The sequence below is a fragment of the Archocentrus centrarchus genome, chromosome 5, assembly GCF_007364275.1.
Source record: "Archocentrus centrarchus isolate MPI-CPG fArcCen1 chromosome 5, fArcCen1, whole genome shotgun sequence".
In the NCBI taxonomy this organism is placed as follows: domain Eukaryota; kingdom Metazoa; phylum Chordata; class Actinopteri; order Cichliformes; family Cichlidae; genus Archocentrus; species Archocentrus centrarchus.
This window is the reverse complement of record NC_044350.1, coordinates 21430669-21452264: the sequence shown is the minus strand read 5'-3', so window position 1 is coordinate 21452264 and position 21596 is coordinate 21430669. Positions and strand designations below refer to the sequence as shown.

Here is a 21596-nt window from a genome sequence, read left to right as displayed (position 1 = left end):
TGGGTAATGACAGGGAAAGAATGGCATCAGTGGGCAGAAGCTGAGAGGTAATTACTGACTGGAATCCATGCAGAAACAACGCATCTGGATCCATGAGTCAAAATGTGGAGAATTATATAGTAATACCGGCCTCGATTCATGATTTTTATCTGTCAGAACTGTAGAACGACGTATCAGCCCGGAGACTGAAAATTCTTGACTCCATTGCCCTCTCTCTGATCCTGTTGCTCTCTGCTCAGAGGCATAGAGAAAATTCATTTGTACTTCAGGCACTGGAAAGGAAGAGAAAGAGAGGAGCGCTGATACACCAAGACAATCTGTGTGGAAGATCAGCCATGGCAGCACTATAGCTCCAGTGTTGAGTGACGCTATCCTAGCTCATGTGTTGCTCTTCCTTACTCCATCACTTCGCACACATTCTTCTTAAACCCCATTACTGCTGATCAATGCTGCCTCTCTCACAGTTAGAGAGAAATGATCTGCTTGAAAGTAATATTTTCTCAGCATATTTCAGGGCCAAAGCTTGCACAGTTCTCCATTGTGAGATTTTACATTGGTGCAGCTGAAGATGACCTATAATGACTGAGTAATAGAGGTCTGCATTGCATTATAATTAACATTTAGCCCCCTTCAAAATATCTCCAAGACCCATTAAAGGACTATTCTCCTGTATGAGAAATATACTGACCACAGAAGTTAATGAAATCCTGCAGTAGGTCTGTGGGCATCAGCCGTCACCAAATGACCCTCGCTCAGTCTCCAGACGGGGTGTCTCCATCCGTGAGCCTGAGGGAGTGGAGACGTGGGCCTCATTCTGACCGAGTGTTGGTCCTGCATCGATGATCGCTTTCACAAACCCCACCCGCTCAGAAGAAAGCAGTGGAGTCTCAGCGTCCTCCCCCTCTCCCTCTCTCTGCCTCAAATTAAGATTTCAGTAATTAAATTGATAAAAGTCATGCATGCCAGCATGCCTCATGGTTCCAGACCTGATTTCATACGCCACACAGTTGTGGAGAGCTGTGGAAGTTCTACCTTTGATGTGGCATTCTTTATTATTGAAAATAATTGGTTTCTCCCTACTCCATCTCTCTCTCTCTCTCTCTCTCTCTCTCTCTCTCTCTCTCTCTCTCTCTCTCTCTCTCTCTCTCTCTCTCTCACACACACATGCATACATTTTGCCTATGTTCACTCTGGGCATGCTCAGTTAATCAACCTCATGGGAGGCAGTGCTGGTATGTTGCCCCGGTTCCATCTGGGGGTTTCGGGCAGGTTTTCAGCTGAGTAAGGTCCAAATCGTGTCTTAATATGGATTAGAGCACTGTGCTGGTGAGATGTCACTTTAGAGTGGGTCAGGGGTCATTCTGCAGGTTGAAGTGGCACCTGCCAGTGAGTGGGAGCACTGAGACTTGTGAGAGCAGTGGCGAAGCCTACCGAGGCTCCGCTGCTCTACCTCCATATCAGCTTGGCCGAGCATAAGAAAAGAGCCTCTCTGGCCCACAGGCAGCTGACTTCTCTCCACACTCAGCGGAATGGCTGATTATCAGTGGAAAGAGACCCCTGATTAGTCTGCCAAAGAGTGCTGCTAACTGCTTGCCTGCTCGCTCCCCAGAATGTCAAACTAGTATTCACATTTGAACCCCCACCCCCACCCCCACCCCTTCCCTCGTTCCAGCGGTCCACAGAAAAGCATATAATATCCATCAATCTCAGCTCTCTTTGCATCAGTGGTGAATGTGAATTTAATTGCCGCTGGAAGAGACTGTGGGGATTTTAGATTTCCTTCTGTATGTCATCCTCTATCAACACTGGACAGATGTTAGGTGTGCACCTCTTCCAGGACACAAGTTGTTTGGGCAGCTAGCTCAGTGCTGCGTCTGCCTCGTGGGCTTGTGCCGTGGCAGACGCACACATCAGAGCAGCCCTATTTTAGGAGTTGCTTTGCAGATGAAGTACAATGTTCTTAAGCAGCTTGCGCATACACCTCTGTCACCCCCCCACCCCCCATCCAAACAAAGGGCCTGCCAGAGTAAATAATGTGTTTGACGCCCAACTGATGAGTCATCAAAGGAACAGAACATCAGCTATCTTATTTTTCTGACAGCACTTAGCTCAGCACAGGCTCTTCACTGAGCAGGTCAACACCACTCAGGCTGCTCCTTTACAATAAATTTAAAGTGACTAAATATAAAGCACAGTAAACTCTATGAGTCTACCAAAAGCAGAACAGTTTAAAAAAGCAAGAGTACTAGGTCTTTTATAGGTTGTTTAAAATTATTTGATGAAAACAATACAATTTTTTATTTCTAAAGTTGCGTTTTCTTTTTGATTCCTACAACTACTTGTTGAAATAATTATCAATTAAAGCAGCAAGATTGCTAGCACTAAAAAAAACTGTCTTGGCAAGTTTTATGCTGTTGGAAATCATGACTCTTTGCGGATGAAGAATTAGATGATACGAAGTGTGATTTAATTTAAACTTGAAATGAAAAACAATCTCAGCAGGTCTCCAGCACAGCTTATGGTGACCTTAATGATAACAATAACCAATGTTAAAAACAGCAACAAGAAACTAGCTGGTTTAAGTAGAAATTAGAGCAAATATCTGTATCTGTGTCTGAATATCAAAACAAAAATCCTAACCCTTGTAAAAATAGTAATTGTGCTACTGGTACTCATTAATAACTGAGTCAGTCTTCGATTGATACTGTATTGAATAAGTCTTTTTAAAAGTGCCATCTCCAAGGGGGTTGTGCAGCTCAGTGTAGTCCATTGTCCTAAATGTGTTATTATATACTTAGTCTGTAAACTAGTAATTACTTTGGCTCATGCAGTAATTATTTAGAGGGAGCATTGTTGTTCAGTAAAGAGGACTATCTATGTTGAAGTCAGCTTGCAGAAGCTGTAGCCAACACTGAAGTATATAACAACTTATTAACTCTTCTAAGCACATAAGCCTTTTCAGTATTCTGTAGCTTAAGTGGTCTCAGCCGTGGTCGCTCCATATTATGATGGCTCAGCTCATTGTGACTTTGGCTTCTTTTTAAAGTGCCATTTTCAGAGATTACGGGAACAAATTAAAGCCCATTCTTTGTCTCCTTTTGTATAGGTATATCCAAGGTGCATCGTCTCCAAAGGACATGGTCATCATTGTGGATGTGTGAGTATCTCACTTCTCTTTTAACCTTTTTTTTTTTTTCCCCCCTCTGGAAGGAGTGCATGTCTCCTTCAAAGGGTGCTAGTGCCACCTGTTGGTCTGAGGAAAGGCCAAGGTTAAAGGAAGATGATAAGAGTCTCACGTTTAGCTTTAATTTAATTTATATTAGCTATTACTATTTACTCTTAAATATGCATATAATTTATTGAATGCATGTTCAAATATGGAATTATTTGTATCAGAGGGTAACCCACAATTTAAAAAATGGACATAACCAAAAAAATTAATTAATTTATGAAATCTCTTTGTATAAGTGCTTTATTGCTTCTTTTCTGCAGGAGTGGAAGTGTCAGCGGACTCACTCTGAAGCTCATGAAGACCTCCGTAGTGGAGATGCTAGACACTCTATCAGATGATGACTATGTGAATGTGGCCAGAGTAAGTAGAAGCTTGCAGACCACATCACAAATATTTGTGGTATTCATCAAGCAGGTGGTACTCAAGCAGGGAGTTGGTAAGCTGGTCATTCTGCTCCCAGTTGTTGTGGAAACTGTTCTCTCCGCTCATTACATTGTCTGCTCGTCCTGCCTCACTGCTGTCCCTGTAGGATTGTGCCCGTCTGTCTCTTTCACTCTACTTATTACCAAGTTTTCTATTAGGACTAATGTGTAGAGGAATCTTAATGTTATTCTATATTGGAGGACAGATAACACACAAACGCACACATGCACACAAACACGTCCACTTGCTCGGTGTGGTGGCTCTGTTTGTAGACTCCCTTCGGTAATCCCTCATAATCCATTGCTCTTAGCCACTGTATGCCTCTAAATCCCAGCTCTAAGAGCAAGAAATAAGCATGGTAATCTGGATGGGAACGCATCTGATTTTCACCCTTATAAAAAAAAAAAAAGGACTTACAAAAACTTTTCTCAGAATTCTTTGCAAACACAAAATACATAAATAAATAGAAATTAACCAAAAGTAATCATCTGGTATCACTTGTAAGGGAAGTATAATTAGTTATAATAATATGTGGTGAGGTATCTTTTAATATGTCGTAGATTACACATGTGACTCTATTCATTTTGTTTTGATCATATGGCGCAGATAGTGCTTTCCTAACATTTGAAGAAGTAGCACTGTAATTTCTTCTGTCTTCGTCTGCAAGTTTAAATATGACACGATACGACCCAATCAAAATGCCATCTTTTCTCTCACATAATAGTTCACATCAGTCTGTCTCGAAAACATCAATAGATTCAGAGGTTGACCTTTAAGAAGAAACATCATCTGAAACATGCTATTACAGACATGCACCTGATAGCGTGCATAGATGCCACACACACAAACACATGCATATACACAGTTTTAGGCTAATTTGGTAGATGAGATGAGACAGATGATATTACCTTGGCTGGGTTTCTGTTCAGTGTAATGCACTGGCATTTCAGGTGCACCTGTTCTTGGTGTGGAAAGTTGTAATTACCAGTGTTTACTGCCAGCCAAGAACAGGGTAGCTTACATCTGCACACACCCACGTCTGTCGCCATGAACTGTGCACACATGCAATACAGAGAAATGTGCACTTTTACAACTGTTGCACAGATATTTTTAACTTAGCAAATATGCCAGTCTTTACATTCATGTGTGTCTTCATATGTCCCCTTACAGTTCAATGAAAAGGCCGATGCTGTTGTTCCGTGCTTTAGGACTTTGGTCCAGGCCAACGTTCGTAACAAGAAGATCTTCAAGGAAGCCGTCATGCGCATGCAAGCCAAAGGGACCACAGATTACAAATCTGGCTTCACATTCGCCTTTGAACAGCTTCTCAATGTAAGAGCCAACAAGCCTTTCAGGGAAAGGCGATCCTTGTTTGTCTGTGGCTGACATTACTGTCTAATCCAATTAATAAAGCAAAATTTACAGTGATAACACAATGCTGACAGTGAGTGGCTGAGGTTTGTATAAGACATTTCCAGAGGGCTGTCATTGTTGAAGGCAGTTCTGATTATAACTGCTGGTGCAATGGAGTGACGCTGGCTTTTCCAGCAGCCAGCACCGTGGTGAGGTCTGTCAGCAGCAGGGATCCACGTGCTCTCGACACAGGTGCTGCCTCAGCTCCGTATGCTGCTGTGTATTTTAGGAGGCTGCCACCCTAATGGGCTCTGATGGGATGATTGATGAGCGCAGCCCAGAGGATATCAGCCACAGACACTTTATATTCCTCTGGTGGGCTTGGAGGCATAGAGCCAAGTGATTCCCCCCACCCCACCCCAACCCTCCCAACTTCCCTTTTGCTGGCAGAATGAGAAATAAAAAGGCTTCTTTTAATCGCTGTCTGTAGCTGACTCACTGCTGTGATTGGGGACAAAAGCACAATAAATATATGTAATTGTCGCAATATTATTTGTCTTTATTAGAATCTTGGCAGATTGACCTGCTGCTGGTCTGCATATCAATGACAACTGCAATGCAGGAGGGTGGCGGGGGACTAAAATGCTTGTGAAAATGTTTTTGGGACAACCAGATTTAATGCTAGAATAAGGTTGTAGATGCAATCCTAAAATTATGCTAATGGGAAGAAGCCTTTGGCTGGCAACTAGGAAATCTATAAATGTGTGAGAGTGAAGCCATGAGTAGATTAGATGAGTCTGCTTCAAACACGAGTGAAAAAAGGAGAAAAATTGATAGCAGAAATAATACATGGAAAGGGGAAAATGTATACAAATAATGTAGACTCCTTTATAACAATTTATATAAATTGATAGTTAATAGAACTTTATTAAAAATAGATATTTAACAACCACAAACACCAGCCACAACAGCCTGGCACCTCCTGCTCATGCTGGTCACCAGCTTGGTCGCACACTGCTGTGAAATGGCATCACATTCTTCAACCAACATTTATTGCAAGTCACCCAGTCTGGTTATGTTAGTCGCTCTGGCACAAACAGCACGGACAAGCTGATCCCACAAGTGTTTAGTGGGGTTGAGGTCAGAACTACAGGCAGGCCGTTCCATCGTCTGTACTCCCAAATTCTGAAGGTAGTCTCTGATAAACCATGATTGGGGGTGGGGGGGATGGCGGGTAGAATTTGGTTCCAGACTGTGGAGGTATGGGATTTCCATTGTTTGCAGAATCTCCTCTCGATATCTCTCTGCACTGAGATTGCCTCCAGTGCTGGCAAGCTTGATTGGCTGCCAAAAGCTCAAAACAAGAGTCAGTACCAGACTAAGCTATCCATACCCAACTCCACTTCTCAAACTGCAAATGCATTTTCCTTACAAATGTGGCACCATTTAAGGGGAAATAAACAGGCTTTCCAACAGCATACGATTTATTGCCAAGAAGCATTGTAATAACAAAGAAATAATCCACCAAACTCAAATTTACTGCAACATTTATATGGTTCAGCACCCATTAAATGGCGTATTTGGATTGGAGATGAGCATGTCAGTTTTCCTGTCTGAGAGTATTTTAAACTAAACTGCAACCTTTTCCAGAACTTAACTAAATAGTTTTGGTGGCCAAAACCCAACCAGAATGAAATTAAAGAGTGAGTGAAACACAAACTGCAGTATCCAAGTCCACCTCCACCTCCACCTCCGCCAATCCACCTATTTACTTATGTACCAACTGATTAATGTTGGACTGTTTAATAACCATTTACAACTTTTTATAAACCTAATTTTCACCTTTACAGTAATTATCCAGATAGATGGTTTGCTTATCCAAATAGAAGACCAATTATTAACCAATTACTAAGCACTTAATAATCATGTCATTGTTTAATAGTAAAATAACTAATCAACTATCTATTAAACTATTAAAATTATTTTTAAAATGGTATAAATTCTTACCCAGTAAAGAATGCTTGTTAGTGTTGTGTTGTGGATATGTTCTAGTATCTTGCCCCTTTACTGTTTCATTTTTTTCTAACATGTCTTCCTGCCTTGTTTCCCTTTATTTCTTTGCTCTCTCCCACTCATTTTGTTTCTTGTGCCACAGGAGAGCAGTGCCCCAAGGGCCAACTGCAATAAGATGATAATGATGTTTACAGATGGCGGGGAGGATCGTGCACAGGAAATCTTTGAGAAGTACAACTGGCCCAACAAAACAGTGAGTTTGTCCCTGCGAGGATGTTATCTGTTCAGCCCAAGAGATCACACATCTCCAGAAGCTGCCTTTTCTCTTCCTGTTTCCATTGTTCTCTGCTGACATTGTCTGAATATAGCATAGGCAGGTCTGTTAGTTAGACAGTCAGACATGCCAAACCCTCCAATCTGTGCACATACAGTGCTCTCCAAGCTTCTTCACTCCCATTTGTTTTTTGGGGGGGTTTTGTTTGCTTTTTGTTTGTTTGTTTGTTTGTTAGTTTTTGTATCTCTTAGCCTTTCTTCCACTCTCTCCCCTCTCTTATTCCTTCCCTCTTCGTTTGTTTCTTTTGTTATTTAGCTGCTGGTGTTAACAGCTCTGACCTGCTGACTAATTAGCCACTTTATCATCAGAGCCTGTAATATTACAGCCAGTAGATACTCCTCTGGTATCTTGTCGTGACTTCCACCCTTCAGTTCCCTGATTTCACAGCCCTACAAGGATTCATTCTGATAGTCATTACTGTGCAGTTCCTTCCTCCATGATGACTGCTGTCATATAGAATAATCTGCAATTCAACATCTCTGTCACTGCTGTCTAGTGTTGGAGATATTTGTGAAGTCAGTCACTATAGTTGAAGTTTGTGTACATTTGTGTTTGTGTGTATGTATTGCCTTTAAGTAGGTTTGTGGATTATTGTTACGCTCTAGTTAACATCTATACAGTAAGCAACTTTCTTGGTTCTCTTTTTTGTACATTTCCTACATGTGATTCGTCTCTTTCGTCTGTCTTTTTCTTCAATCAGGTTCGTGTTTTCACCTTCTCTGTTGGCCAGCATAATTACGATGTCACCCCTTTGCAGTGGATAGCATGTGCCAATAAAGGTAAGTGAATAAGCTAATCTTTATATTTAAAATCTAAGAAAAGGGAATGCGGGTTTGGGTTGCCCTATAATCACAGAGTTGGCAGTATGATCCCTGGCCCCCAATACATACTACTATCTACATACTTCATGTGTGCTTGACTACACAATGAGTGCCCTGGTTATACATGCGTGCCCCTAAACAATATGGTGCTCTTTAATAGAATACTTGTGGACCCTGATGAATGGCATTGTCTCGGTCAAGTGGGAAGTTCTGAAGTGGGAAATGGAACAAAAGAGAGAAAAGAGCTTTAAATTTAGCATACTTAATTGATTTTTCAGAACTCCCATGCTGGAGTTAGCCATACAGGTGTGCTATGTCCAATTGTTTGCAGAGCATAATACTGGAAAGCTGAAGTAAACTAAGATTTTTATTAAGAAGAACGTGGAAACTTTTGCTTCTGAAAAGTTATTAGTGTTAAATCCATAAAATATCTTGTTCAGAATAATTAGGGTGTTGCTCTTATCCCAGCATTAACTGAGCCACAGGCGCTCTTGTCAAAAGGCTAACACATCTAAACTGATCATATTCACGCTTATGTTCTGCAAATGCATTATATATGTAAAATATTGTATATTATCTGTAGAATCCTGTGTAATATAATTAAAATGTTAAATTGTCGAAGTATCACCTTACAGTATTTATTATATTTATTCTATTTACGTCTATAAGCTAAAGTGTAGGTATTTCATTTATTGTATAGTTTAAAACAGGATAGAGAGACTACATTGAAAATACAAGCATCATACAGTTGTGGTCAGAAGTTTACATACACTCATCATGGACATGAATGCCATGGTAATTCCAGCTTTAAATGTCTCTGGAGCTTGAAAAAGGCGACTGGACTTCTTTTTGTTTCTTGAAGACGTTTCACCTCTCATCCGAAAGGCTTCTTCAGTTCTCAACCAAATGGTGGAGAGACCCAGGTATTTAAACCCATACCTGGGTCTCTCCACCATTTGGTTGAGAACTGAAGAAGCCTTTCGGATAAAGCAGGCTAACATTAAGCTTGTGGAACAGTCTTCCTGTAGCCCCAATCTCAACCCTAATGAATATTTGTGGACTATGCTTAAAAGCTGGGACTGTGTCAGGAAACCAGCCAATTTAAATGAACCAGTCCTGCCAAGAAGAGTGGTCAAATATCCAGCTGGAATTATGCCCAAAGCTTGTTATTAGTCGGGGTTTATGCATGTATTTGATCCTGTATGTATACGTTTGAAAATGTGTGGATTAGAGAAAATCCAAATTAAATTTAAACTTGTGCACTCAATTCTTGATTTTTTAAAGTCATTAACGATGCATGCTGTACAATGATTCTGCCCTGGAAAAAGAATAATTCAAAGTAATCATTAAACACCCCAATTACCACAACATTAATGCCCATGATGAGTGTATGTAGACTTCTAACCACAACTGCAAGTGGAACATGAGTGCAACAAACATAAGTAAATCTGTGACCGGGGCAGCTCTGGCTCAGAGCGGGTCATCTACTAATCAGAAGGTCAGTGGTTCAATCCACGGTGTCCAAGTATCCTTGGGCAAGATACTGAACCCAGAGTTTTACCCAGTGCATCCACTGGAGTGTGAGTGTTAGGTTAAAAGCACTTAGGCATATGAATGTGTGTGTGAATGGGCGAATGAGACTTGTGGTAAAAAGGCACACCTGAATGCTCAAATAGAAAAGCACAATATAGGAACCATTTCACCAAAAGTCTGTTTATTTGTGACTTGTGTAATAAAAGTTCTTGCAAATGCAATTTAGAGTTTTTGACTTTAAAAATTTTAGAAGAAAACTCCACTGGAAAAAAAGCTTTCTAAATCTTGTCCTGGGCTGGTGTCTAATGAAATACAGTCCCACTCTGTAACGAATTGCCTGAACAAGTAAACCACTGAAAGCTTGTCGGCTGACCTCAGAAGTGCATCGGTGTACAATTACCAATTTTCACAACCTTAAATTGGAAAACAGACTTTCATAAGGATCATCTGTGGCAGTCCTCAAACCACTCTGCGGAAAACTTTTCCCTATTAGAGGGCACAAAATTGCACGATTACTCTTGACGAAAGAACATGAAAGGAAGCGTGATCAATATGAATGGCACATTTTTATTCAGATGAAACCAAAATCCATTTGCCTGGATTTCAGTGTTTGGTGAGAACCTGGCAAGGAATACCACAATGACTGCATAGGTCTGACCTTGAAAAATGGAGGTGGGAGTATGTTGATATGGGTCTGCATGAATGCCAGAGATGTAGAGGAGGTGACATTTATAAACTGAGCTTGTTCAAATGCAGAATGAATCGAGGTGTAGTAATGTCAAGAAGCTTGGCAGGAGACTCAAACAATCACCCGTGTTTTTTAAAGACAAAAAAGTGAACTGTGACTCAGCCATGTCCCCTGACTGGAATCCAACAAAACACCCACATCTGGAGAATTTAAAGTGTAACCCCTCCAGCAAAGAGGGTCTGAAAAGAAACATCTGTGAATAATGGCAGAAAATCTCTTCACAGATTTGTGCCAGACTGGTGACATCCATGCCCAGAAATCATCAGAAAGACAGAGGAAAATATTATAAGAATGATATCTCACTAATGAAGGGTGCACTTGTGTTGTTGTTTCTTAATTAGATGAAAGTTTAATTAGTCAAATATTCTGTTTTTTAAAATAATTGGTTAAATTAATCATAATCTGTCAACATTTTATTGATGTTGTCCCAGATCGTGCTCAGTTTTGTTATACTCTGTATACGCAGTCACAAAGTTCTGCTACTCTGCCCGTGGAAATCAAAACCCATGCCCGATTTACATTTGCCCTCCTTTTTTTTTAGGATTATATCCCTGTCTACCAGTACAATGCCTCTAAATGCAACAGCTATTTTTAGATAGCTCCCATTCTGGCCACCAACACTTGACAAATAAAACTTGCACGGAGTCCAAACTTCAACTTTTACATCAAATTGACCCAACTTTTTTGAAGGATCATCATTGCTGATGGGAGCTGGGTCTCTAGCTTTAACCCAGAGACCAAATTGCAGTTTTCTGCTAATGAGTCAGCAGTATCCAATCTCAAGGGTGCTTCAAGAGACTGTCAGCGTAGCGTTCTACTGTAGCATCTACTGACATCTGAGGAAAAACTTTCAGCAAATCGGACCTCAACACCGAGCACAGTGTAAAGCAGAAAGCTTTTTTGCCAAACCAGTACTTTTTTTGGTCCTGTTGATTTAACTTCTTACCTTGCTGCCGTGATAAAGAGGTGTACACCAGGATGGTGTGGCTTCACAGCTGAACCCAACCACACCCATCAGTGATGCTCACTGTGATCAGAAATAAAACAGGTTTAAAGCTTTCAAACAGAACATGATATTAAGACACTGCTTTCCATCTGGAGAGTAGTTACTTTATGACCATCTTATGTAAAGATATAAAATAACGTCTTCTGGCATCTGATGCTGAGATCAGCAGCCCTGAAATAACCCAGCAAACAGGCAGCCTCTGACCTACAGTCTGACAGCCCACATGACTCAGCTGGTCTTCCTGTGAGCTACTTTGTCTCCATGCATCTCATCTTGACTTAGCTCATTTGTCTCCAGCCTAGTTTGCTGTTATTGTTGTTGTGCTCACTCTTATGTTTTAACCCACTTCTCTTTCGGTCTGTCATGGCTTGATTTAATTTTGTTTCTCAGTGTTGCGGTTTATCTGAAACTGCTCCTTTATGGGGGCTTTAGTTGTCTGCCAATTAGCTTATTGCCAGTGAAGCCAAGTGCTTCAGAAGTATCTCCCCAGAAGTTGTTATTAATTAGCAGGAGGAGTCTGGTAGCAGGATGATTACCATGCCATCTCCCTGTCAGGCTGGGGAAAGTCCAGGATTATGCCTCTGTGCCAACAAGCTCTCTGCTGTTCATGACTGTAGTGATTACCATGGTACTAAAGTCTATGCCACTGTAAGACAATAGTGTTGACACACAAGCCTCAATGGAGCTGTCCTCTCATATCTTCAGTACTTATTACTCTTTGGTATCTCACTCCAGCAGAGCTAGCTCCCCGACACTTGCAGGCCCTAACCCTTCACCCATGACATACACACATTTGACAAACCACATTAACGCACACCAACAAGCACAAACATACACAACTAGGCCACTTGAAGATGCTAGCTGTTGCGTCAGTTGAGCTGCAATCCTGTTCTAAGAAGAAAGCAACCTCTCTGTGACTCTGAGGACAATGGGAATATTTGTGCATGCTCTCACACACTGTAACAAAAACCAAAACAGAAAAGAAAGTTATCTCCAAAAAACAGGTGAAGTCAAGGCTAAAAACTGCAAATGTGATATACCGCATTGGTGATCCTAATACTTCCACAAAAGTGTTGCATTTAATCCGAAGTTAGAAATACAGTATTCCATAAATCATAATGCCCACCACCAAGCAAAGTAAAATCAATTACACCATGAAATTAGGTGCACAAGTTTACTGGGTAAACTTCAGTTTAAATATCTTGTCTCAGTAAAAGAGTTAAGGAAACTGAATGTCAACAGAAAGTAGTTCATGCTGTTCTACTGAAGAGGTGAATGCATTCTCACAATTGAGAAGGCATATACATACTCCATAGTAAACGCTGCTCAGCCAAAAACAAAGTCAAATAGTGAAGAGCCTTTCACTGGATAATTACTGTGGTGATTAATATGTGTGGACTGGCAACATTTTGGGTTGTTTAACCTGAAGTTTTGCAGTGAGTAACTTATTTCTTAAACATGGCAGAAGACATAGCCCATTTTCATGGAAAAGATGTTACTACGTTTTAGAAGGGTCAGATTATCAGCCTGGATCAAGCATAGAAAACATCTAGGAGGTTGCGTAAACTACAAAAATTGGGTTAAGAATTGTCCGTGAATTATTGAAACCTGGATGGTGGTGAACCATCATCACTGAGGAAGAAACATAGTTGGAAAAACGTCTTGAATGATGGTGATCAAAGATCACTTAAGTATTTGGTGAAATCAAATCATAAAAAGTCAACAGTAGAACTTGTGGCTGTGTTTAATAGTCAAAGTATTTCCACACACAATGCAAAGAGAACTCAAAGGATTGGGACTCAATAGCCATGTAGCCTTAAGAAAATCACTTTTCAGTGGACTCATCAATGGAAAAAGGTGATGTGGTCTGATGAGTCCAAATTTACCCTCTCCCAGAGGAATGATGTATCAGGGTAAGAAGCGAGGCAGATGAAGTGCCCATCATGCCTAGTGTCTTTCATGCAAGCCTGTGGTGGCAGTGTTATGATCTGCGGTTGTTCCAGCAACATTAAAAATGCTCATATAAATCCCCAAAAATTTGGTCAGCTGACTACATGAATGTAATGAATTTCATTGTAATTTCTTCCCTGATGGCATGGGTATATTCCAAGATGACAAAGCCAAGATTCATTAGGGTCAAATTGTGAAAGAGTGATTCAGGGTGCATGAGACATCATTTTCACCCCTGGACTGGCCACCAGAGTCCAGACTTTAACTACACTGAAAATGATGGTATGGGCTGGGAAAGACTTTATACAGTGGTCCCACTCTCCCATGATCAGTACAAGATCTTGGCAAAAAAAAAAAATTAATGGAACTATGGACAGAAATAATTAGTTACATTATTACCAATTATTGGACATTCTTTATCTTACAATATAAAGTGCCTTGAGGCAACTTTTTGTGATTTGGCGCTATATATAAATAAAATTAAATTGAATTGAAATAAATTTTGTGACATCGTTTTAATGCTAAAGTGTAATTATTGTTGTTGTCAATTAATTTTCAAATGTACAATGTTACAAGAAAAAAATAGGAAATTAGGATTATTTTTTGATTAAGATGCCAAATCACTGTTTACTGGGATTCCTGAATAGAAAAATTAGCATTAGTGGTTGATTGTTATGCTTGATTAATTTCTGACTTATTAATGAAGTCTAATATGCCAGCTCAGATTTGGGTATAAAAACTTGAATTCAGTTCAGTGAATTCAGTATTTCTTAGCTTTAAACAAGTTTTACAGATTACAAAAATATTTGAGTTTTCTTGTTTTTGTGACGGGTGGTCTAATAAATTTGTCAAGCACTGTATTTGTCTCAAACAGACCCAAATTACTTCTTAAATGTGAAGAAGGACTTTGAGGAGAACTGACTTTTAATACTGCAGAAAAATTATGTAAACAAGTTTTATAAAGAAAATGGATTATTAAGTTCATAACTGTTGGTAACCTGCAGCGCAGAGTGGAGATTTGCATTTTAGTTACTGCACGCATTTTCCTCTCTTCACCTCTTGTGGTGCGTTGCTCTGTAACCACTTCCCTGGCGCACAGTCAGAAATCACTTGGACAATGACTGTTATGAACAGAGCTGTAGCAAATACCGGTCCATGTGCACACCTCAGTCTGAGTGTACAGAGACGTGTACTGATGAGCATCTGTTCTAGTGAATGAGACAGAGAAGGCAAATTTCAACACAGACCACAGTGAAAAAAGTGCATAATGTGTCAAAATAATGAAAGTTATTTCTGCCTTTTAACATTCTGAGGATGCTGCCTCCATTTCGCAGCTCTTTGTATAAACATTCATGGCTTTAATAACTTGGGGAGCAGTGTGGTTATTGACCCAGTCAGGCATTCTCCTCCATTCCTAATCAGCAGCAGCAGTGCCTAGGGCTCAGCATTCCCAATGAGCCACTGCATTTACATCCTGCAGCACAGCCACAAGTCTGAAGGGGTCAGTGGCCACAGGCTCCTCCATGCCTGCAGTGCCTAACGTCATCAGCTGAAGATGGTGTTATTAAATGTACCTCATAGCATGAAGAGATTAGACTCCAATCTTTAATGGATCACTTTACTGCACACTGTGACTGTTTAATTTTTGAAAATCTATGTATGACATGGTCTGCTCCATGAAGCAGACTGGTTGCAAGCTCAGTGTTGCGATAATGCATTAATTCTCTCCTCTTAATCTTCAGGTTACTACTTTGAAATTCCATCAATTGGAGCCATCAGAATCAACACTCAGGTATGTGGAGTGTGTACTAGCTGCTGAACAGTGTTGGAAATATTACTTTTGAGATGTAATAAGTTAGAAGTTATTGAATATCTTCTACAGGCTCTAGATGCTTCCACATCTTTGACATTACGAAGTTCACTGCTGTTTGTTTGTTTTTTTAAAGGAAAAAAAAGGAACTTTATATAGTAATTTTAGGGAATGTAATGGAAGATTTAGGGATATAGTGAAGGTTTATATGAAGAGGGTTGGTGCAACAGAGGAGGATACTAGGGATAGGGTGAGATGCAGGCATATGATGCAGTGTGGCGACCCCTAAAGGGAGCACCCGAAAGAAGACGATAAGGAAGGTAGTAATGTTAAGGCCTTTTTATCCTCTCGCCCAGTATAAAGCCAGAGGATATTGGCGTCATACCATCTCCCTGTCCAACCATCTATTTGTCTGCCTGTCCATGAGGTTTTATAGAGTCTATAGACTCCAAAACTATAAGGAGTAGAGCCATGAAATTTGGCATATGTGTTCTTTACTCTTCAAAGATGTGCAATGCACTTTACCTGTATTTATCCAAAGTGGAGAGTCAGTAACATGGAGGATTTCTGGCCTCCAAATTAGGCCAAAGTGATTTTGCAGAAGGTAATAAGATGTCTGCTGGAGGGTTTTCTGTTATGAAATGGAGCTTTAATGTTATCCAGATGTCTAAATGTGTTTTATATTTTCATTAATGGTGGGAGGATATCCCCATCGGTGATGGGTCTTGTCTGACTTTAGAAGAAAAGTGTTGTTGAATAGTTAACACTGAAAGGCATTCTTATCCTATAATTTGACCACCAGCCTTGGCATGTGTGGCTGGCGCAGGCCTGGTGGGTTTAAGTCGCTTAAAGCAGTACACATTGATTTGACTAGCAGATAAGACTCAGTGCAAATTCAGAACATTGCACTCAGTACCAAATGAAAGGAACCTAACTAGATGTGGGACAACTACAAAAGTGATGTAAAATGATGCAAATACATATACACATTAGATTTATAGAAAAGGGCAGTAAATTTAGTTGAGATACATATTTTTCTTTTAGAAACTGCACCTGATTATTTTGTGGGTTAATTTTATAATCCGATTCCATTTAACTAGTGACTCCCCAGCTCCTTTTATGGACTCCCCAAAAGGATATTCCCCACTGATGATACCTTTTTGGAATGCACAAAAGCATATTTTAAATTAAGAACTTAGTTTATTTTTCTCCCATGCTAGCTTTGATGATAATTACACTGGAGCTTTACTTTCAAGTGTTCCTGAGGAACAGAAGAAAACAATAAATTGGAAGTGACACAAGTTTAGATGTACCGATAACAAATGCAGTTTTTATATGAGAACATACCTGACAGCTAAGTAAAGTAGAAGGCCTACGGATGTCCCCTGCTCACCAGATGCACGCACGCACGCACACACATTTGCTTATGGCACTTTGGGCTTCGAGAGGCCCTTGGGATAACCTCATTCTGGCTGTAGAAATTGACTCCACTGTTTGGTAGTGGGGGAGCTACTACAAACCCCTCCTCCCCATCCTCAAACCCACCCCCACCCCCGTCCCGGTGAGCGCTCAGGCCCTAGAATACACTGTCAGCTGTTCCATTAACTCTGGCATATTTATATTCTGAGAACCACCACTTACTCTAATAGGTTTTCTGAAGGTGGGTGAATACAGGCCTAGAAGACACACTGGGGCCATATGTTATTTAACCATAGTCTGCCCTTCAGTATCACACACTCATTACATAGTCTTGCTTAAATATGATGGCACCATTAAAATAACAGATGGACTACAGATACCACCATATCTTTATGAATGAATATTTGAAATAGTTTTGAAAATACTTTGACTTATTTTATATATCCTGGCTTCTTTATATGGGATCTCAGTGGAGCCACAATAACAGTGCAGGCTAGTTTGGATGTTTGTCTTCATAATGTCCAGACTGGTGAGTTCACTGTCCGCAATCATGATTTTTACAGTACTCTGTGTGGCGCTGCCTCCATGGGACCACATATCTTCAGTTGCTGACTTTTTATGTTTCCTAGATTGTTGTAGCCAGGCAGAAAATTTCCCTCTTTATCCTGTGAAAAGGTCTGCCTGTCACTGTCCTGATGGAATATCTCCCTGTGGCGCATTAAACTAGACTTTTATGGCACTAATAATAGAATAGGTTACGCTTGTCAGCACCTTACTGTTCAGATGCTGGAAAACAAATGGTCAAAAGCATGATACTGAAATAGCTATGTGCTTATACAGGTCACGCCTTTTGTGTATCAAGGGTAGATGGTGTCAAGGGTCAGACATTTCTGATAACATTTCCCCTTTCACTGCTGAATGGATGGAAATTTGTCATTATGTGCAAACTGTTTTAATTAACATTTAACCCAGAAGACCCGCTGTTTTTTTTTCCTTTATTTCTTTTTTTTTTTTTTGCTGATCCTTTTACATTTAATTATATTGTGGTGATACATTACTTTATGGCTCACTGACTGCTAAGTAGGATACTGAGGGAAAATGGAACTATTATGAATGCTGGCAGAAGTATACACAGTTATTTTAATTATAGAACAGTTTTTCCTTCTCTGGTCTTTGTAAGATTATTTTGGAGCATGCTTTCCCAGTTCTTTCCTATGCCATGAGCTCACTAACTGAATAATTTTACCAGTTGCACACAATCTCCTAACAGACACGGATCAATTGGTTGTTTACAAAAAAGACATCCCAGCTGTTGTTTGAGGTGGCTTCAGAGAACAAAAGAAAATAATGAATATGATGTATTAATAGTAGACTTAACCCCTCACCTCTACTCACAATTGCTGTGAGACACTATCACATTCCCAACATTGACAGTAAAGCCTCTGGGAAAATGGCGTGGTTGCACGTTGTGCCATTGACACCCTTAATGTGTTTTTAATAGCTCCTTCATAATGATGAAAAACGGCCTTGAATGGCTCAGGACCGGAGGCTTTATGGCTCGGCAGGACTGGGATGCGGCTGCTGCCGGTGGCCCGCTGCTTTATGTGGTGATAGAGACGAGGCCAGTCAGGGTCTTGTAGTTTTATGACAGATGAACCTCGGAAGGCTCTTCAAGTTCTCTGCTTTAATGGCAGTACATGACATGCACTATAAATGGCTATTTGATTATGTGTGCTTACTGTAGGCAGCCATAGTAGCATGTGTGCTTTTGTTGTTGCAGGAGTACCTGGATGTCCTGGGCCGTCCGATGGTGCTTGCCGGAACTAAAGCCAAGCAGGTGCAGTGGACGAATGTCTACCAGGATGCACTGGTGAGCAAGAATTTGTAATCTTTTTTTCAATTCAATTTTATTTATATAGCTCCAAATCACAGCAGTCACCTCAAGGCACTTTATATTGTAAGGTAAAGACCATACAGTAATTACAGAGAAAGCCTGACAGTCAAAACGACCCCCTATGAGCAAACACTTGGCGACAGTGGGAAGGAAAATCTCCCGTTTAACAAGAAGAAACCTGTGGCAGAACCAGGCTCAGGGAGGGGCAGCTATCTGCCATGACCAGTTGGGGCGGAGGGGAGGAAGAAAGGACAAAGGACATGCTGTGGAAGAGAGCCAGAGATTAATAATAACTAATGATTAAATGCAGAGTGGAGTATAAACAGAGGTGTATAAATAAAAAGAAATACTGTAAGATTTGAGCTTTTTGGTGACAGTAGATGGCAATGGTAAAGACATACTATTTTTATAGGAGGGAGCACTTTCATTGGATGGGAAAAAAAAGTTTGTTTGTTTTGATTTTTGCAAATTTATGTAGGACATCATTTGCTAATGTGGGCAAGACTGCTATATAGACACATACCATACACCATGAGGATATAATACTAATCTTTACGTGTAACACTGAACTATTTCAAAACAATCTGTGAATCATAGTTATTGGTTTTTTAAAATATCAAGATGATGACATTTTAAAGAGGTGGTTGCGCTGTTAAAATTAGTCCATGTGGCAACAATGGTGAGAAAACATACTTCTGTTTGTGGTGGCCTCAGTCACCCCTCTGGCCACTCCTTGCTTCCACCCCTGGGAGAAGAGTTTGTTCCCATTTTTGCAGTCATATATTTGAACTGTAATTGTGCAGAGAACACATGTGCTTTAAGGATACCATTAATTGGATGTGTAATGTGCTTCATTAGGGTTTGGGCCTTGTCATCACCGGCACGATGCCGGTCTTTAACCTCACTGCTGACACTGCAAGCTCTCAGGTAAAAACACCACTGCAACACAAGATTTGACCTTAAAAAAAAACACGCTTTTACCGTTGCCTTGAGAACAGGCAATATGACTTCTAATCCACATCATTCTTATTTGGTAAATGTAATGTTTTTACATCCATTCAGATGGGTAGGGCTGTAAAGTTACTCAAAAACAGACATGAGTTGGAGGATCAGGAGGATTTGAGGTTTTATTTCTTGTTGTTGACCATCATCAATCATTTGTAATGGCGTCCGCCCAGCTGCTGCTCTTCTAGGCAACACCTCCCCCCTGAGGTGACAACAGACATCACAACGACTCATCTGTGCTATCTACTAACATCCACAGATGCATCCAGCTTTCAGTATCCATGACCAAAGTATTTACTCTGAGCTTATCACAAAGGCTTAAAGCAGCAAACCGACTCAGTTTAAGATAGACTGTGAAAATATGTGCTAATCAGATTGCACACAAAGTGATAAGTCAGAGATGGCATAGAGATGTTCTTAGCACGCTCACGGCACAGCTACCAGCTCTGTGTGATTCTCTGATGCTGGCAGGGGCTGTGGATAAAATCCTTATAATTACTTTATGTCTTCTGCATACAGAACCAGCTCATCCTTGGAGTCATGGGAGTAGACATTGCAATCAACGAAATCAAGAAGAAGACACCCACATACAGAGTGAGCACGTCACTGAACATGTCTCTCGTGTCACTTTCATATATACATATATATGATTATTGAAAAACTTTACCATTCACCTTTATGCTGTGCAGCTTGGAGCTAATGGCTATACCTTTGCCATCGACCCAAATGGTTACGTACTCCTGCATCCCAACCTTCGGCCCAAGGTAGACCCAGTTATGAACACTTCTGTGCATCTAAAGAGTTGCCATTGCTAAATTTGGACATTATTCCTGCTGACTGACATTCACCCTCCCCCTCCATCTTCCCCTGCTTTATTGCTCTGTTCAGATCATTAACTTCAGGGAGCCCGTTACTCTGGACTTTTTGGATGCAGAACTGGAAGACAGCAACAAGGAGGAGGTACAGAGCTTTTCCCCTGCAACATCACGACTATCACCACCTGTGTTTCATACTATTTGTGTTAAATTTAACCTTTTAATTGTCACTTGTTTTCTCCATTTTTGTGTTCTGTTATGCATACTCACGCCACAGCCTCTGTGTTTTGCTTGCCTTTCAGATCCGCCGACAGATGATTGATGGCAAATCAGGGCAAAGGAAAATTAAGACGCTCATTAAGTCAGTTGATGAGGCAAGTCATCAATATATGAAACTCAATTATGAGCCAAAGTAGCACCTTCCTGAATGGTGTTGTAATGAATGTGAATCGCTCAGTACGTTTAGTATCTGCTGTTTCTCTCTAATTATGGGAGACGATACATGCTAAAGATGCTAAGGTCACCTGTCACACTCTTTTTTGTGGTTGCCAACAGAGGTACATTGACGAGGCCATACGGACGTACACATGGACACCTGTGGAGGGTACAGATTACAGGTAGGTTTCAAATGCAAACATGCATCACCTGACTGTCAGAGAAAAAGATGGCACAACTTGAACCCGTGAGTGAAGTCCAGATTTTACACTTTCAGTTCGTCCGTGTTGAGTCACAAGTCTCAGATTTCAGTTTGACAACTTCTACCTGGAATGTTTGTGAATTGTAGGTGTCACACACTAAGGGCAACTCACGAATTTGCTTTGTGATCTGCATTAAATAACTCCTCTGAATTACCAAAATTGAAAAGCCATTTTTTTCTCTCTCGTAAAAATTCTCAGTAGTACTCTAAGCGCAAATTAACTGCATAGTTTATCCATCTCAAAACTTGGTTGAAGTTGCATCATAATGACACTTCCTCTAGGCAACACTCTGCAAATTACAGTTTATGACATTTGGTAGTCCTACAAATGCCTGATTTGTGTTTTTTATTACATCTGCTGGCAGCATGCCTGGTCCTGGCAGAGTGCATATGAGGCTTTTGCTGCACAGTCCTATAAATATCCAACTCAAATGGATATTCCAGTGTATTTAAGAATCTGTGAGAAACTCAAATAACCCGACATTTAAAGCTCTACACAGTAATGTATCCTACATTCTGCAGTTCATAGCTGATAGAATTTTT

General features: G+C 40.5%; 1 protein-coding gene across 2 annotated transcripts in view; it reads left to right on the top strand.

The window, feature by feature from the left end:
- The window catches only part of cacna2d2a (calcium channel, voltage-dependent, alpha 2/delta subunit 2a), a 178823-nt gene that overhangs the window by 141414 nt on the left and 15813 nt on the right, over positions 1–21596 (top strand). For both annotated transcript variants that reach the window (XM_030730460.1, XM_030730461.1), the window contains exons 9-21: positions 3107–3157; positions 3493–3592; positions 4826–4987; positions 7164–7274; positions 8056–8134; positions 15156–15205; positions 18423–18512; positions 19395–19463; positions 20061–20135; positions 20231–20305; positions 20430–20501; positions 20659–20730; positions 20912–20973. In XM_030730460.1, coding sequence (XP_030586320.1) covers positions 3107–3157; positions 3493–3592; positions 4826–4987; positions 7164–7274; positions 8056–8134; positions 15156–15205; positions 18423–18512; positions 19395–19463; positions 20061–20135; positions 20231–20305; positions 20430–20501; positions 20659–20730; positions 20912–20973 — 1068 coding nt within the window. The remainder of the gene's footprint in view (positions 1–3106; positions 3158–3492; positions 3593–4825; positions 4988–7163; positions 7275–8055; positions 8135–15155; positions 15206–18422; positions 18513–19394; positions 19464–20060; positions 20136–20230; positions 20306–20429; positions 20502–20658; positions 20731–20911; positions 20974–21596) is intronic.